The sequence below is a fragment of the Sciurus vulgaris genome (genome assembly GCF_902686455.1).
Source record: "Sciurus vulgaris genome assembly, chromosome: 4".
NCBI lineage: Eukaryota > Metazoa > Chordata > Mammalia > Rodentia > Sciuridae > Sciurus > Sciurus vulgaris.
In genome coordinates this window covers 13,849,707-13,868,692 of record NC_136464.1, presented here as the reverse complement: position 1 = coordinate 13,868,692, position 18,986 = coordinate 13,849,707, and the positions used below count along the sequence as shown (strand labels likewise).

The following is an 18,986-nucleotide window of genomic DNA, read 5'->3' as shown; positions in this document are numbered from 1 at the left end:
AGTTCTCTTCTGGACACACCAAGAACATAATTTCAAAGAACAACATAATTTCAAAGAACTTCTGGGTAAATCTGCCTACTCCACAATACCTAACCGTCTCTGGATTCCTCGGCTAACTTAATGGAGGGCAAATTGGCCTGAGCCCTTATGCAAAGCAGCTCAGGAAAGGCCTTGGATCCCCTGGCCCCCACTTCCTTTCACAAAAAATTGAGAAGAGAAAGCTTGGCAAGACACAGCAGTGGGGGCCCTGGAGCCTCCCATGCCTAGAAGAGTTGAGAAATGGGAAGCAATTAATAACATCCATATTCCTCTCTTCTCAAAAGGTGATAAAAGAATAAGATCCCATTTCAATTTTTTTTTTAAATGAAAATAGAAAAAAATTCAGACTGAGGCATTCGGATTCCATAGGCTGGATTCTCTGTGAACTACACACGCCCGCAGTGCCAGACTAAAGCTCTAAGACACCAATTTCAAAATGCCAGCACCACCTGCAATGTCAAGGGATTTCAAGAACACACAATTACATTAGTGTTCTAGGCAGCAGGACTCCTGCAGGAAAGCTGCTCACGTCTCACTCTAACGTCTCAACGCTCTGCGCAAGGAATACAGGCCACCCCCGAGCGGCCCTGAAGAGGCAGCCCCTGGCAGCCCCTCACACAGGGATGCCTTAGAGACGCGCCGATGGTACTGGGGCAGCAGTCCATACTCAGGCCACAGTGACCCTGGGCTCTGAAGGTAATCGACCTGGGGGTGGGTCACTATGTCTACACAGTTTGATGGTCACCAGTGAATAACCCAGGTATCCACTGATCCCTGTTCAGTCGTTTTCCTGATTTTGAACTGACATTAAACAATGTGTAACTGCTGGAAGAGTCATGGGAAGAAAGAAAGATCACAAAGCGATATTCTGAAAATGAAAAGTATGTGCGGAACACTGATTGCTTACGGTTTAAGAAGCTTCCAACGTTTCTCTCTAAACTAATTTTGTTTCTTTATGACACTGCATTTTTCTCTAGGAATAGTCTGGTTTTGCTTATTCTTTCCATAATAGTTGTGACATGAAAGTCATCATAATGTATTCTTTCCAAGGTGGCTCTCAGACCCTGCATTTTCAAGTGTTTTTATACTTTATTTCATTTGCTCCTGACAACAACTCATGAGTCAGACAGGGAAGGTGCTGGCCCCATTTCGTGTGGGAAAAGGTGCAGGAAGCTGGTGGCAGTGCCAGGGCTCCGACCTGACCACAGGGCTCGCCACTCACCAGACGCCAGTCCTCCACCCGTCATGGGGTCATTCTACACTGCTTCTCTTCAGGTTTATTTTCTGTCCTTTGCTTGGTAAATGGCTTCCAGGTCACTGGCACAGACCGACCTACTCTGCCTGAAGTTCGGTCCCACCAGGTGCACCTCCACCCTTGGGGCTGACAATCCTGCCCTCTCGTTCATTGCCTTCCCGTGCACAGCCGTGCCACGGCCACCCCTGCCTCGCCTGGGTGTGCTGCCTGCCTGTGGTCACTTCGACGGTTCACAGAATTAGTACTGGTCACCACACCGGGAGACTCAGGAAGTGAAGAGGGGCATCCTTCAGTGAAGAGAGGAGAACACAAAGTCTGGAGAAAGGAAGAAACCTGTCTGTTCACACCTAAGTAGAGCGGGAAAGAAAGAACATTTTTCAAAAAAAAGTCAAGAATTGGGCCTATTTCAATGTGACAGACACACGTGGGGAGGGGAGCAGTACTGACTGGGCTCAGAGCCTTGGCAGATTCCCCCAGCACTGGCTGCGTCTGCTTCAGGAGACGGCGGGGGGCGGGGGGTGCAGGTTAGACAGGCAGCCCATCCTGGTTCCTTTAGGTTCCTTTAGTTCTCTACTGCCTTAGCTCTGCTCCACCACTGTCCTGCCACCCCCACCAAAACTGAGCCTCAGGAGGCAAGGCCCCTGGTGGCCGGAACAGAGCACTCACCAGACTCCCGTCAAAGGCCCAGGAGCCAAAGAAGGAAAGGAAACGGCAGTGGTTAATCGTCTGACATGACAGTTCATAGCAAAGTCTCTCTGGAGGGGACAAGAGCACCCTGCAATAACATGGCTTGCTTTCTATACCAATTAGGTTCACCAAGGGACAAAAAGTCCCCCAAACAGGCTTACATGGAAGTCAAAAGCCTTCATGACACACTGGCTTTACCCAAAACTCCACAGCTGGTCCCAACGTAGCTTTCATCAGCTTGCAAATTTTTACATTCAAAAAAAGAAAGGTCAAGGGAAAAGAGAGGAGGCCATCGGTACCTTCGCCTTCGGTCTGGCTGTCTGATTAACGGGTCTGAGGTGGACTCCCTTTTTAATTCTGTCCATCATTTCCTCAACTGCTTGCCTCTTCAGATCCGTGACTTCCTCCGCTGTGCAAAGAAAACAGACGTAAGCCATCTTAGGTTACAAGGAAACAGCTAATTCCTATCTTCGGGGACTTAAGATTGCACTATGTAATTAATCACAGTCATTTTCAGACAGTGGCAGAACAAATAATTCACTAACGTTAGCAGTTACCAGGTAGGAACACTTTCTTTAAAAAAAAAATTCTTAATATGGAAGATCTGATCAGAAGAGTAAGAGTTATACCAATTAAGATCAAATTTGTAACATGGAAGTCAATACCGTCTCACCTATGTCAGAGTAGATTTTGTTCATTCATCAACATAAGAATAAACTTGGATATCTCTAGGTATTTTTAAAATGCAACTTTGTCCCTTTCCAAATAATCATTCTACTTTGCCTCAAAGACTTTTTTTATAATTTACAATACATTCTATGTCATAGAAATCAGTCCAAAGCCTATTTGAAAAAGAGATCAAAGAGATGTTTTTCTTGTTGGAAGAAATCATAGTCAAAAGATGGATAGCACAGAGGCAAAAATCTATTTTTAAACTGCCACCTTTGTTTAGGAATCACATGGAACGGAAACATTTAAACAAACCTTTTCAAGTCTTTTAAAGCTGTTTATGTTAACAGAAAACATACAGCCAGCAATAATAGAGATTAGGTAATTAAATGTCATTAAAATTTTCAACTATTATCTAACCTTTCAATTATTTTGCTGCAAAACAAACAAACCTGTTGAGCTATATATCAACCAGATGAACGCAACTGAGGTAAGCTTAAACCTATTGATTAAATAACTGAATTTGTCTCTCCTGTAGAATAGCTTGGCCAAAAGCAAAGAACAACTTTGGAACACTTGTTACCACTGATATGGTTCTAGAAGTTGTGTTCATCTCCCTTTAACTCAGCCAATGTATTGAATTTGGGTATCTCATGAGGATCTTCCAGTCAGCATCTTTAGTAGATGCCACATTGCCTGACAGAAGGCACTTGACAAGGATTAACTGATGGATGACTTCTAAAGTTTTGGCTTTAATTGGATATTAATATTTTTACTATTTGAGTGGAAATGACCCTTCATAGGCTGGCTTCTAAAGAGAGGAGATCATACCTGTACCCCCAAGTTAATTGGGATTCATGTTAGGCCTTGAGCTACAGAGGCCTAAATCTTGGCTGGTGCTTCTGGAAAGGCCTCAGGCTACCCCTAGGGATCCCTTCCTCTTACTTGAGTGCCCAGGGGAGCAGTGAGGGAGGCCGGGAGGTTCCCCGTCCTCTGCAGCAGCACAGTGACAGCTTCTCTGGTGCACTCACGGTGTCATGCAGGCTGCTGATGCACTCCTAACTTCAAAGAGCATTTTGTCATCATAAGAAGCCACCGAAAAGCTGGGGACTAAAATTTCTCAATATCCAGACAGTTTTCTCAATATCCAAATAACATTTTTCAATTCAGAAGTCAAAAAAGTGTCTTTTGCTAGGCAGCATGGGAAACCTGGTCACCAAAGGTAGAACACATCCACCAGGTGACAAAACTGCAGGCCCATCAATCATGGGCCCTTAAAAGAGCATTTTTCTGGGCATCTTCTTCCAATGGTTCAACTGATACCAAAAGGCGGACAGACAATAAATCACTGTGGGCAAAATTCATTCATTCACTTGCTCATTCATTCACTACCTGAATCTCTATTGTGCACTCGGGTGATTTTGCTGACCCTGTTCAAAATCAGGAGTTATACAGCCCACATCTGCCATGGGTATGAGAGTCATTCCTGGGAAGTGAGAAAATAGCTACAAAACGCATTTGATTTTTCAGAGAGGCTGCCATTTTGAGTGAGACTGGGAAGAGCTGCATGGCAATAGGAACACCGCCTACAAACAGATTAGCACTTTGCAAGGAATGACTGAAACCCAATTAAATGCACCATACAAAAACTAATTAAGGCAGACAGATGGAGAATTATGGTCAACACCATTCAAATCTGCTACAGCATCTAACATAGCAGGAATTTAAAGTAGTTTCTTATATTTGCTTGCCAGAATCATAGTGATAATTCAGAGAAGTGCCACTATCTGTATTGTGTACAGATTATAAACCAGCCTTTAATTTCTCAGCCTTTTTCAAATGTAAAGGCTTAATTGGTCTTAAGGAAAAGAAATCGCTCTTATCAGATTCCCTGCTCAGGCGCAACACAAGGGCAGAGCTAGGCTGGCTGCACAGCTTTCTCTCTCGCCGACCCTGTTTTTGAAATCGCAAAAAGCAATCTATATGAACTTCTAAACTATTAAGCAGTTCTAATAAATTGGCAAGAATCACCTACAGAGAGCTCATGGTATGTTTTGTAATTCTTTCTGCAATCACGCAGTTGGTAATTGTCTCACAAAAGCATGTAATCAGGGGGACAATAGAAATATGCAGGATACTGGAGATTAAAGAAAAGGGACAAATGAAGACAACAGGTCTAATGTTATTGAACTGCCACAGGAAAATAAAATCAAATGTTCTTTGAGTTAGTGCTTCAAGGTCAGTCTTGGATCAGAAAGCTACATGTAATTAATTGGGGCTTAAATTTTAAGACCCACTTGAAAAATAAGTTAGCTTCTCAAAAGAAAATAAAAAAGAAAGAAAAAAAAAAAAAAAAAAAAAACCCACAGATGAAACCATCACCTTGTTACTCAATAAAATCTTCTGTTACTACCTAGAAGAAACCAAAATAAATTTCTAAATCCCACAGGATTATTTTTCTCTTTTGCTAACTTTCCTTAAAAAGACATTTAAAAGGAAAAAACAAAACAAAACAAAAATCTCATAGCATCAGGCACCATGATATAGAAAATTTCTTAAAAACACGTGTGGCAAATAAATTTAATATTTACCACAAGGTCATAAAGTTACAGAAATTTCTTTAATTACAATATTGCTAGAATCTGCTGAAATCAGCACTTTCCTTGCCCTCCCATAGGGCAACTGGAATCTTGTCCATTTTCCTTAGCTAGCATTTTGACTATTTTCTATGTGCTGGGTCCTACACTTTTCATGTTATGAGACCCAGAAATTCTCAGAACAATGCTATGAATGTGTTCCAAGATGCTCAGTGGGTACCTGAAATCTTGGACAGTATTGAACCCTACATATATTATGTGTTTCCCTAAACATGCATACTTTGGATATGGTTTAAATTAGGCACAGTGAAAGCTTAACAATAACCAAAAACAGAACTATGATAAGTATATATTGTAATAAAAGTTTTATGAATGCAATCTTTTTCTTTCAACTGCCACTGTGTGGGTAGGATATACAGTGTGGATACACTGGAAAAAAAAATTAATTCACATTCTGGTGTGCCAGAGCAGGAAAATATGAGATTTCATCACAGTACTACTTTAAATAATAAATACAAAACGTATACTGGTTTCTAGAATTTTCCTTTAATAGTTTCAGACTGTAGTTGATCAAGGGTAACTGAAACCACAGAAAAGTAAACTGTAGATAAGAACTACTGTACTATTATGCCTATTATAGAGATAAGCAAGCTGAGGCACAGAGAGGTTAAAACAAAATCAATAAATTAATGCCTGAAATATATTATAAACAGCAGGCATACCTTTGAAATCTCAGAATTGACTTACTAAAAATTCTTATCAAAAATCAGCTATTAGTTTCAAAGTTCATAATAATTTATCTTATTCAAATCTTAAAACTACATCTAAAATATTCCAATGATCTCCCAATTTATTACCAAGCTTTCTAAAAGACAAAACCCAGAAATTTCCCACTCATAAGTTCCGAAAACTATATCAACTGTATGTTAAAAGCCATCATAAGGTGCTGACATAAGAAAATAAACGGTGATTGCACAACAGTTCCTACATTATAAATGACGATCCCAACGTGTCCCAGATAACCCTAACGTTTGACACTCTGCTTTCATTCACTGTGCATTTAATTACCATGTGCACAATTAAGGAGACACTATCGACGACAACACTGCCAGACAGATAGGATGCTGCTCCAGCCTCCTCTAGCTACAGCACATGTCATTCAAGCTGCATAATTTTTAGGTCTCTTCGTTACAAAATCTCATGAGTAACTTCTGTGTCAGTAGCTCTATTTAAGATTCCCAAAATAACAAACCAATAGCTCAAAGATTTGGGAGAAAATACTGCCACATTTCATGAATTGTTAATAAAATGCCATTTGCATGAGGAAAATACTATGACTTCTGACACTATGGGGTTAAGAAGTTCTAGAATACTTTTTTTAATCAGAAAGATTTGAATTAAAAATACATTTTTATGTTCAGATTGACAAGATACTGTGATCTATTTTGAAGGGAAAATCATTCGATTCTGACTGCCCTCCTTGAAGATATACTAATTATTCCTCAAAAAATATGCAAAAAAATTTTAATTCCCGTGTCAGGCAAAATCAATAGCCAGTAACCCAAGAGCAGAGCTGCCCTGGAAATCACCAAAGGCCTCTGGACTGCTTGAGATTCCTGCAATGCCTCTTGCAAAGCAGAATTTGCCTCAAAGCCCCATTAATGTGCAGAAAAACATATCCAAGGGGCAGCAGGAAGCAGGCACAGAAAGTTAATTCACAGAGATGAAATCAACTTTCATTTGTTTTGGTGTTGCAAGGTTCCTGCTCAGAAAAACTAAGTCCAAACCCATTCAATACCTAGAGCGCTGTGGGCTATGGTAGAGAAGAGTAAATCCGCAAAGAGTTTGTGATCTGGGCTCACAGAGCAGATGAGTAACTGGAAATATCTCCAACACCCGACTCCAGAGTGGAGGACATCAAATACTTAAAGTAAAAGAATATGAAGTAGGATTAGGGATGCCTGGCAATCATGAGGTCCTGGGTTTGATCCCTAGCACCACACACAAACAACAACAACAAAAAAATTAAAGTGAAATGCTACAGCAACTCATGCTAATGAGTCATTCGTTTGTATTATTAATACTAATACTAATTAGCAGGAAGAGGAGAAGGAGGATCCTGGAACACCAAGCAGTCTATAGGCAGAATATAAAATGTGAGTTTTGTGCTGGTGCAAAGAAAAGCACAGCATGTCATAAAATGTAGAACAACACAATTAGATCTATGAACAGAACATGTTACAGACCAATGACATGCAACAGCTGGCCTGAAGTAGGGAAAAGGGGCTCTGGAAGGAGGTCACACACACCTGGGCTCCATCCAGGCAAATGCTGGTGCTTTATAACTAACAGATCAGGTTCTACAGGCACAAAGTGATAGTGGACAGACAGATGTAAGGGGCGGGAACAAGTTAAGGGAACAATTCCATAAAATGGGCCCAATGGCTCGCCTCCATATGCTTTCTTTTCCAAGAAGCAATTCACCTGCAACCTGCCTGGCTTAAGTGGACAGGATATGCCACATTCCTCAGAAAACAATCTGTCAGCTGCAGGAGAAATGCAGGTCCTAAATAATGTCAATAAGAGGAACCCAAGTACCCTGAAGGAGGAGACTTTTGTGACCCTTTTCACAGATCAGATTCCAGAACTCAGGGAGATGAGGACAATTCCTCCTCATCATAAAATCTGTAAGAATTGTATGGTAAGAATTCAGTTAGAACCAGTCAGCATGGGCCAAGGCAACCTAGAGTTGTCATGGCAGTGGGGACTTGAAAGTCTGATGTCATTCTGCTGTCAGTCACATGTCAAGAGGTAGACCTGGGTGAAACTCTCTGGAAACTTCTCTGGGATCTCCAATAAAACTGGAGTACAGGAGAGACACACTGTCCCTCTCCTGAGAGCGCCCACTCTCTCCCTTGAGAGTGTCCTCTTTCTCTTTTCTTATCCATTCAATAAACTCATGCTTGTTACTGTGAGTGACATGTCTATAATCTTTCTGACTTGATCACAAGAATCAGAGTTTGAAGGAGGGCCTTCCTGCTGCCTCAGTTTCCTGGAAGGCTCCAGACCTGTAACAAAAGGACCAAGATTTGGCCCCAGAGTTTTAAGCCTTCACTTTCACAGTGGCTGCACCCCAAACTGCTGACTGGCAGCTCTCTGTATCTTCTCCCTCCATTCCATCTCCTCATGCTGTCTTCTCGGCCTCCATCCCCAATGACTTCTACAGTCCTGTGAATTCTGCCTCTCTCAGTAGTTCCTTAATTCATCCATCTTGCCACAACCTGAACAAAGCCACCATCAAGATCCACCTGAATGGCTACAATCTTTACTTGTCCATTTTCATCCTTCACAGTCTGTTCTGTTTGCTTATTGAAGAAAAGAGTGATTTTTTTTTTTAATTTAGAAAAGAAAAACCTCATCACAAATACACCCCTATTTTAAAAGGTCCCGCGCTCTTAGAAGAAACTCCAAAACCTTGGCCTCGGCCTCCAGAATCTGGCTCCTCCTACCATCGCCCTCCTTTCCTGTTCTCGTGCTCCATCCTCAGCAGCGCTCTCCTGGTTTTCTAATACGCCAAGCTCCTACCTCACTTCATAGTTTTGCACCTGCTGCTTGCTACCTGGACTGCACTGACCCTGGACATCCCCACCCGCCCTGATGTTCTAAATGTACAGCCACTCAGCCTGAGTGTCACCTTCGGACACCAGCGGTTCACTCCATGACCTCCGAGAAGCCTGTACTCTCCTTCTCACAGTACTTATCCCAGATTGTATTTAAACAATCATGCATTTGTATGGATGGTCACCTGTTCATACCGTGTGTAGTCACACTGGACTGTAACTTTTATGTCTTTCATTTCCAGTGAGACACTGGAGTAGTTCACTGTAAGTCCTTGATGAAGTCTCCTTCACTTGCTATCAACTCTAGGAAGTCTTTCCTCAAGCCCTCATTTGGAAGCCCTCCCTCTCCGTTACACCCCAAAGCACTTGGTTTTTAATGAAGACATATTTCTTGGTGTTCCTTCCATTACCGTCGTGCGCATGTGCTTATCCCCTCCCATCGATCACCTGCAGGAAGGCGAGGACAGTTCCCTGCTTCATTTTTACAGCTGGTTTCACTCTTCCAACGACTGTTCACAGTCATACTGTTCATTCGACATGTGTGTGAACTGCTGAAAAGTGTCACCACCAACTGCTTAAGGGAACCCAAAGGCACAGGATGCTTACTTGTTTCTGGTGGAGTTGCCTTTTCTTTCTTAGCACCACTGCCACTGGGGTGGGATCGTTTCCGGATCATGGACATGAGGGATCTTTGGTAGAAAGAAAAAGACCAACACATCTTACTGGAGATTACTATGTGCCTTATGATCCAACAGATAAAATGCATAGACTCTAAATGATCAGTAAAAGTCCAACTCTTCTGCTGATGCATGGATACATAATTAGAATTTAAGTAGTCTACTTTTCATTTTTGATGCTGTTAAATTTTTTCATCTTTCTAAAGGAAAGAAAAATGTCTTGTTCCTTTCTGTGCAAAACCAAACTAATTACCAGAGGGAGGGACTGCTGTAATTACTCATACAATGCATACATATTTACAAATGAAAACACACACAGAAAAAAATCACTGCATATGTAAACTTCAGAAATGGCTATCTAAGTACTACATTTTAGGGTCAAGGGAGAATGAAAGAACTAAGAAATGTATCATATAAAAAAGCAGTATATGTTATCAATAAATCTCTACTTGTCAAATATTAGCAAAAAAGTATCTGAATTTTCATGCTGTAGACCAAACATTTAAGGATAAAATATATTTGGACCACAGTTTCTCTAGCCTGTTTTTAAAATCCATATAAAACCCAAATTATGAAAAATTAAACCACATTAAAAATTTAAAACCTCCATATGTTAAAAGATACTGTAAGGACTAAAAAAGACAAATTACAAAATAAGTATTTTTTTTAAAAAAATCAATGAAAACAGCAAACACAATTAAAAAAATGGACAAAAATCTTCAGCTGCCACAAGAGAATGTCCAAGTTTCCTATGTACATATAAGAAAGGTGCCTGACTTTCTTAATTTTTAGGGAAACACAAATTAAACTCATAGTTATCACTATTTACTCATAAAGTATGCAAAAAAAAGAAGAAGAAGAAGAAGAAAAAGCCTGATAATATCAAGTGTTGGTGCTGAAGAATTCTCAAACTAGAGCGTATATAAACTGATATGACATTTTGGTGGAGCTAAAGATGTACATATCCTGTGACCCAGTGATTCCATGACCTCACACTTCACAGAACTGCAGGCAAACACTTGTGCTCTAGGATACATGTGCAAGGATGTCACACAGAATTTCTAGAATTTCCGTGAACTGGTGATGACTCAAATACCCATCAGCACCACAATGGATAAGCACCTTTTGAGACATTCGTCAAGTGGATTACATATCAATGAACAGGAATGAACCTCAGCCATGCAACGTACCATGGAGAGTTACAGTCTAACATGGTGTGAGAAGAGGAAGACACAATGAACATGTGAAAATTCCAATTACAAAAGTCAAAAACAGGCCACACTGATATTTATAGTAGTACAGGGGCTGTGGGGGCTCAGAACACAATACTGCAAAGTACGGCACCTTGGTATGCTTAGAACCTTAAACTGAAAGACGCTGAGATGGCCCTCGAAGGTCTCTCTGACCTTCTACTGCTCTCCTATCTCCCACCCCTGTTTTTCGCCCAGGAGCAGCTCATAGAAACCAGAATTCCTCTTCCCTGGGTAGGACACAGAAACCAGAAATACTACTCTAACCTTCCCTGGTCTTTCTGTGTAGGAACTGGACATAACGAGATTCTCTGACCTATCTCATCTGACAGCAGGTCATGACACCCTCCTTCAGAGGGGTCCTATCTTATACCCAAGGGGAAGGAATGCTAGATAGGCCAAGAGCTATCTGAACATAGGCCTTGCCGGGTCCCTCCTCAGCCTGTTACCATTAGCTCCTACCTCTTCCTCCAGTCCTGTTTCCACATGGCTATCTGCTCTTCCTCAAATCTAAGCATGTCAACAGTCTCCCCTGGGTCTTTGGGCCTCCATTCTCAAAACTTTTGTATCACATAAAACTAAGTAAATCAGTTATGCTTCTTTCTTGTTAACCTGTCTTTTGTTACAGGAGTGTCAGCAGTGACCGTTAAAACCAGCGAGGAAAGGTACAATGTCTTTTTCTACCCCTACAAGACACATAGGTAGACAAGACAAAATTTCCTTTAAGAGAGGCAAGGAAACGATGCCTCCGTGTGCCACCATTTTCAACTGAATGGATACAAGCTTCAGGCATCTGTCACCCTACATGGAGCATCAGTGGTGATTTTCACCTTATAGTTCTTCACGAACTGTTCTTCATAGTTAGGAGTGGAAGACATGCATGTCCTATGAACCAGGCGAAGGTGTGTACGTCAACCTGACTGGGCCGTGGAGTGCCTAGATATTTGATCGAATATGCTCTGGGTATTTCTGAAATGTTAATTTCATTTAAACCAGCAGACCGAGAAATGAAGATTGCCTTCCCTGATGTAGGATGAGGGGGCCTCATCCTACAGTGAACACAACAAAAACACTGGCCCTTCCCCCAGGAAGGAAGAACTGCTTCTGCCTGATCACCTTCAAACTGGAACACTGGCCGTTTCCTGCGTTTGAAATTGACATTGCTGGGTCTGGAGCCTGCCAGCCTATGGAACGGAGCGGCACCACAGGTTCCTAGGCTGGAACTGTACCGCCGTGCCCTCCGTACGGTCCCAGCTTGCTGACTCTCCCTACGGATCCTGTGACTTATGAACTCCCACAATTACATGGGCCAACTCTACCCAGTCACGTGCCACATAGGTGATGGTCCCATAAGAGTATATTATTGCCCAGTGATATCATAACCATCTTAGTTTGTGGAAGTATACAGCATGATGTCTGCAGAATGAAACTGTCTTAATGTGCGTTTCTCAGAAGGAATCTCCGTGGTTAGCAACACGTGACTGTTTATGTCTACCTACATCTGTATCTGTACACACACCTCCTACTGGGTCTGTTGCTCTAGAGAATTCTAACTAATGCACCCAGCCCTCTCCCCAGGAACCATACTGGTCCAGGACCTGTCCTACCTTCACTCTTTGTTATTTAAGTTGTGGGCTCCCCCAAAAGCTCCCACGTGAAACAATGCGAGAACAATTTGAGGTAAAATGATTAGGTTATGAGAGCCTTCACCCAATTAGTGCATTAATCCACTTGAATATTAACTGGGTGGTGAGTGTAGACAGGTAGGGTGTGGATGGGGGAGGTAGGTCACTGGGGGTATGCTTTGGGGCCCACATTTTGTCCCTGGTGAGCGGAGCTCTCTCTGCTTCCTGACTGCCGTGTCCTGAGCTGCCTTCCTCCTCACACCTTTCCCCCATGAGTGCTGCCTCAGCTGGGGCCAGAGCCAGGGAGTCGGCCATCTCAGGGCTGATTCCTCTGAAACCAGGAGTCCCAGAGAAACTTTTCTTCCTCTAATTGTTCTTGTCAGGTCTTTTGGCCACAGTGCCAAAAAAGCTGACTAAAATATTCCTAATACAAAATGACCAAGGTATGTCCTCTTCCTCGCTTTCTTAAGGCCTACCTGTCCTCTAGGTCAAAAGAGTAGAAAAAGGAGAGGGAAAGTAATGAAGCCACTTAAGCCATGCGTCTTAGCCCTCGTCCCCCACCTTCATGTCTACCTTTATCTACATCAGGGTAAAGCACATGGCTCAGGAACAAAGCTGGAAAACCTTGATGGACAGGTCAAAGTCCCATCAAAACTTTTAAAACACATACAAATACATTTCTTTGACCGGAAAGTATTCCTCACACACATAAAAAATTCTGAAAAATTATCTCCTCTCCTATTTAAATTCACTTTAAAATAAAAGCCATTCATATTATTCAATAAAATTTTATTGAAAGAGGCTTATAAAAGAGTTCATGCCTGAGACAGAGTCCTGAGTCTTACATCCCTTTCTCAATGTATCTGTAAAAATTCTATTTAGCTAATACTTTTAATTCTAGGGGCTCTACACATTTCTGAGACTAAAAATTATAGGCCAACAGCAAGACTGTAATTGCTTTTTAACAGTTCTCCCTCCTCAGAGAAGTGACCTTTCTTATCAGCTCAAAATTCTAAACCTTAGAGAAAGATCAAAGTGATGAATGTCCAATTTTAAATGTCAAATTTGGAATATCTCCTACAGATTTAGCTACCCAGGAGAGAAAGAATTTAAAATACCTGAAATTCTTTCAATTAACTCTTGGATCGATCACGTGTAAAAATTATTTAGCCTTAGCTACTTCAATGGCTTAAAGTAGATTATGTCATCCCTACTCAGTGAGGAAAAGTAATGAGAATCTTTTTAAAAGGCAAAGTCCCATTTTCATAGTCATGTGGGAGGAACATGCTACACATTCTATTCAGATAGATCAGCAAAGGTGCAAAGCAGGAATAAATGGCCTCTCTGTGTGAAAGGATTAAACAAATCGCATGAGTTAATGAAAGCTAAAAAATCTTGCACAAGTTTAAATGCCATTTGTTCAGGAATAAAATACACAAAGCAGCTAGCACTGTGGCACGAGGAGGAGAGTGGTCACCACTGCAAGTAGGCTGTCTCCTCTAATTCTGGATGGCAGCCTGGAGAAGCACAGAGGTCAAAAAAGACTCTAGCTCTCCTTGAGGACATGATGCTCCAGAGAGGCACTCACTACCGTCACATCACCTCAGTCTTCAGCAAAAAGTGAACTCCTGTCTGCATATGTAATTTAAGCATGAATTATTATCCTTTCTCAGCATTATTTGAAGTTTAAATGTATGACTAGCGATTAAAAAGAACAAGTACTTTTAGATTAACTACTAGTTTGTAACAATTAGTAGGCTTAAGTATTAGCTTAGTACTTTTATTTTAAAAATAAGTACATCAACTACAGCTTTTCGAATTCAAATTAGTGAGAAAAAAATGATGAAAACATTCTGGAGACATTCTTTGATCTTACGGGATTTTACAAGGGAAATCCCAATGTCATAGAACGAAATTTTTAAAGTAGAATATGTAAGATGAAAAAGCAATGTCTAATTCCTGGGTTTGGAACATCCACGTGGAATCTCAAGGTCTACCACAGAGAAACGCATTTGCCAAGCGTTTTAAAGTCTATACTCTATATATTACAGGAAGGGAATGACACACTGGTCTTTACAATTTTTCCAGAAGAAACACCAGTCACTCTTTTATGCTTTTTACCAACCCGTTAATAATTCAGTATAAGCTGGTATTCAAAAGAAAACGGCTATCCCCAGCACTGCTGTCAAGGTCAGAGGAGGACACCTTCCCTCCAGCACTTACCGGATGGGATTGGGCGGAGGAGGGGGCAGGGGCGGTGGAGGCGGTGGAGGAGGAGGAACGGAATTCTCAGACTGGTTCACCCGTTTCTGGAGTTCATCGACTGCACAGAGGGCAAGCATTCAAAAGAGAGCAGAAATAAGCAACCTAACATCTTTTAGCCATATAGAAGAGACATAACCTCCCTCAAAATCAAGTATTTTTTTATTGAGGCAAAGTTAGAAATTTCAATATGAAACTGAGGATTTTTAAACTGTTTATTACCTCCTAGTCTATCACTAAAATGAGAAAGGTCTTCCATCTGGTGTAGCAAAATGTTACAATCTTTCTCCTGCATATACAACGTCAGAAAAAAATTCAAGACAATGGCTAACTGGTGGGAAGTAAGGGTTGAGTAGGTTGAAGAAATATTTGTAACAATGGAGCATACTACTGGAACACTAAGAAATTGTTAATGCTTGACTTTAAAAGTGTATGGACCAAGAGTTACTTTTAAAGATGACATTTAGTCATGGATTTTAATAGCTGCATACTTCTCTCCTCCGCTTAATTTCCTTCAGAAACTTACTGTAAATGCAAAAGTTCTTGGTTTTAACCAGACTCACATTCCTAAATGCCTGTAACCCAGAAACTTTCTGCTTTCTGAAGAGCATTCTGGAAATATAATGTATTCACTCCATTCATCCAAGTCACTAAGGAGACAACATTTATTAAGCACCCACAATGTGAAAGAGCCCATGCATAGCACTTGTTGGAGATAGTAGTGTTCCTGACTTTAAGGAGCTCAATTTAAATTTATATCACAGGGCTCAAGACACAGCTTGGTGGTAGAGCACTTGCCAAGCATGCCCATGGCCCTAGGGCCATTCCTAGCACTGAAAAAAATGTTTATTTACAGATGCTAATCCTGTCAGATGCACTAATAGGTGACAGGTACCGAGTACTGACTGCACTCAGAGGCAGCACGCTCTGTCTATGACTGACTCCTGCTTTCCCCATACAGACTTAAAGGCACTGTGGACCAAACTCTCAACACCAAGACTCCTCTAGTTACTCCCCATGCATACATCATTCTCTCTACAGGAATCATCAAAGACAAAAAGAATGGTTTCTTTTCTCCTATATTTTTTTTATACCCTAGAGCAGGACTGGGGACGCACACGGCAGATTCTAAATAAAAGTACTCGAATTGAATCTAAAATGTCTCTAGTCTCTGCCACTTCCATTCTTCATAAAGATGGCCTTGGTTACTCTGCTTCTTGCTTAAAAGAATGGAAAAACTCTTAATTTTGGATCAATTTTTATAAAACAAATTGCAATCAATTTTCACTGTGGATTAAAAAGCACTGAATGTTTTTAAAAGAAAAAAAAAGAGCCTACATGGTTCTTCTGCAGATTTTAAAATTCTAGTATAAAATTAACCAAAAATATCTGAAGTGAATATTGAAGCTGTTATAAAGTGAACAGACCTGCCTCCTTAAATTACCCACCTTCTTACAGAGACTTAGACTTATGCTGTGTAGTAATCCAACTTGCACATTCCTGCTAAGCCTTCTAGCCCTGAATGAATAAATCCTTTGATTTAAGCATCCCCTGGTGTTTTAAAAGTTTTTTCCATTTAATATATATATTGTTGCCCACTTCATTGTTAGGTGTGGCACAGGAAGAATTATTTCATGTGTATAATTAGACACCGAAGACAAATGGGGTATAAGCACCAAAGAAGAAGGAATTATTTTTTAAAAGTTTAATTCTTGTTAAAAGGAACTCTAAAATGAACAAAATAAAGTACTTAATGAACACTTGTCTCTGGAGCCCTGAGAAATGCTGACATTTTTGGTCTTTCCGTGCTAATGGCATCATTGTGTCTTAATTCTGTACATGATGTTCACAAAGGCTCCACATCCAAATGAAGTTTGAATATTTGAGAATGACCAGGTTATAGAGACTATCCTGTTGAACTGTGATAGTTAGAAATGAAGGAATTTAAAAAACAAATCTTGGCGTTTTTTATAGCACTCAGTAGAACTATGCTCCAGGTTCTGCCCTTGGCATGAGACCTACAGGTGAATGAAGAGGCAGAGGACCCTACTCAATGCACTTACCAGAATGCTTTAAGTTTCTGGCCTTCTCCTCGGAATTCTGGTATTTCAATTCCAGTTCCTTCTTATCTTCTTCTAGAAGCTCCAGTTGCTGTTTGAGGTTATGTATCTCTTTGTGCAGTGTTTCATTTTCTAGTTGTTCCTCTAATTCTTTGACCTGTAAGTTAGAAACAAATAATGTGGTTTTAGGTTTTCCTTTGTTGACGAGTCAGGTATTTTCATTTGACTTTGCAGAAAGATTGCAACCCATCTCAAAAGTCACACAAATTTTGGATAATACTTAAATCATTACTGGTTCTTTTATTAATACAAACTTACTAGAGAGTTATGTACCAAACACTTGAATTTTTCAATGTGAGTCACAAAAGTAAAATAATACCTAAAAAAAACACCTAGAGTAATACTTTCAATGCCCATTTTCAAGAGAAAAATCCAAATAGTAGTTAAAAAGGCCCCTAAGGACCACAATTTGGTAATAAGTATAGTACAAAAACAAAAACAAAAACTAACCAGTTAGTCCTGGTAATATGTGACTATAGTCCCTGCTGCTCAGGAGACTGAGACCCCATTTCGAAAAAAAAAAAAAAAAAAAAAAGAAAGGCCCAAAGGCCTTTATGATCCAGTAATCCTACTCTTAGGAATTTGTTTTAAAAAATACTCAGACAAATGTACAAATAGATTCACTAAAATGTTCCTTACAGCAGTGAAAGGCTGGAAATTACCTGAATGTCTACCAGTCTCTGTACTGATTTAACATATTAGGATGTCATTAACTGTAATACTATGCAACCACTTAAAATCACAAAATTTACTGTATACTGGAGATGAACTGAATAAAATCAGATTATAGAATACTATGTTATAAATACTACAATACTATGTATTTTAAAAAATACACACACAACATATAATCATTAAATTGTCTACTTACACAGAGTTTACGTAAGCACCAAAATATGGGATTCTTGGATCATCTTAATTTTAACTTTTTCTTCACTTCAAAAATTTATTGTAATGACCAAATGTTATTTTTATAATTATAAAAACAACACAGCTGTGTTCAAAAGATTACTGATTCTCCTAGGGAATTTGTCAAGAAGAAATATTTTAATCCACACACATGAACGACTATCCAGAATAAATGTATTGTACAACACTTGCAGAAGTAGTGATTGCTGTATCATTCCTAACTTTTATCTAACTTCAGCATCTCTACCTCTTCCATAACCAATTTAGTCCCATATTCAGTTCAAGTCTATACATTCCAGGCATGTATTATTTACTAAACAGATGAACTATAAGTAGTTGGACTTTTCCGAACCAAAAGCTAAATTCCAGCATAAACTGGGCATGGCGGCACACTCCTATAATCCCAGTGGCTCAAGAGGCTAAGGCAGGAGGATCTCAAGTTCAAAGTTAACCTTAGCAACTTAGCAAGGCCCTAAGTGAGACCCTGTCTCAAAATAAAAAAAAATAAAGAGTCTTGGGATGTGGCTCAGTGGTTAAATGACTCTGGTGCTCCTGGTTTCAATTCCTGGTACCAAAAAAATAGATAGATAGATAGATAGATAGATAGATAGATAGATAGATAGATAGAAAGAAAGAATGAATAAACTGAACAAAAGCATTTTTCCTCTCTGTACTTGAAATCATGAAGACAGGAAAACAGAAATACCTTCTCTCCCACCTGGTTCTCTAGTCCTCTTTCCCTTGGGTAATCGCTGTCACCACCTGTCCACCCAGAGGTTCTCTATACCTATGCGAACATTTCTTAAGAGGAAACAATCAGCCAGACCTCATAACTACCTTGGGAAAAACTTGAGAACTTCCAAAGATTACATGTCCATATTGTTGCTCGGAGAGAATGTAACTGGTGAATACAAACAGCAGCTCACGGTCTTTCCTCACAGCTAGGTACACTGTAAGTAGTATAAATACTAATGTGGTTTTCCTTAAGCAGTTCCTTTAATTTGCAAGTCTTTGTTCCACTGCATCCCTGCTCCTTCTCACCAAACACAATAACCGTCTCTGCCCAGCACAGAGGTCAGCTGAAGAGCTCCACTCATACAAAATGAAATAAGCACAGAGGAAGAATTTACACATATCCATTTATGCAAATCCGCACCATCAGAAATTTTCTCTAAGCAAATAATTACTACTAACATGAACTTTTCTTTCCTTCTCTCTTTGAATATGACCTATGCCCTGCAAGCTCTGTGAGATTAATACACCATCCTCATGTATG

The 18,986-nt window shown here is 40.3% G+C and overlaps 1 protein-coding gene across 6 annotated transcripts in view; it reads right to left on the bottom strand.

The window, feature by feature from the left end:
• Nucleotides 1-18,986, bottom strand: part of SHTN1 (shootin 1) — a 96,035-nt gene that overhangs the window by 27,372 nt on the left and 49,677 nt on the right. For 5 of the 6 annotated variants that reach the window (XR_013763247.1, XM_079136630.1, XM_079136631.1 and 2 more), the window contains exons 10-13: nucleotides 16,745-16,898; nucleotides 14,643-14,742; nucleotides 9,474-9,556; nucleotides 2,281-2,390 (exon numbers count right to left, since the gene is read on the bottom strand). Coding sequence is in view for 5 of the 6 variants with exons in the window: in XM_079136630.1 (XP_078992756.1) it covers nucleotides 2,281-2,390; nucleotides 9,474-9,556; nucleotides 14,643-14,742; nucleotides 16,745-16,898 (447 nt within the window). In the remaining variant the exon portion in view is untranslated. The remainder of the gene's footprint in view (nucleotides 1-2,280; nucleotides 2,391-9,473; nucleotides 9,557-14,642; nucleotides 14,743-16,744; nucleotides 16,899-18,986) is intronic. The other variant, XM_079136629.1, reaches the window with a different exon arrangement.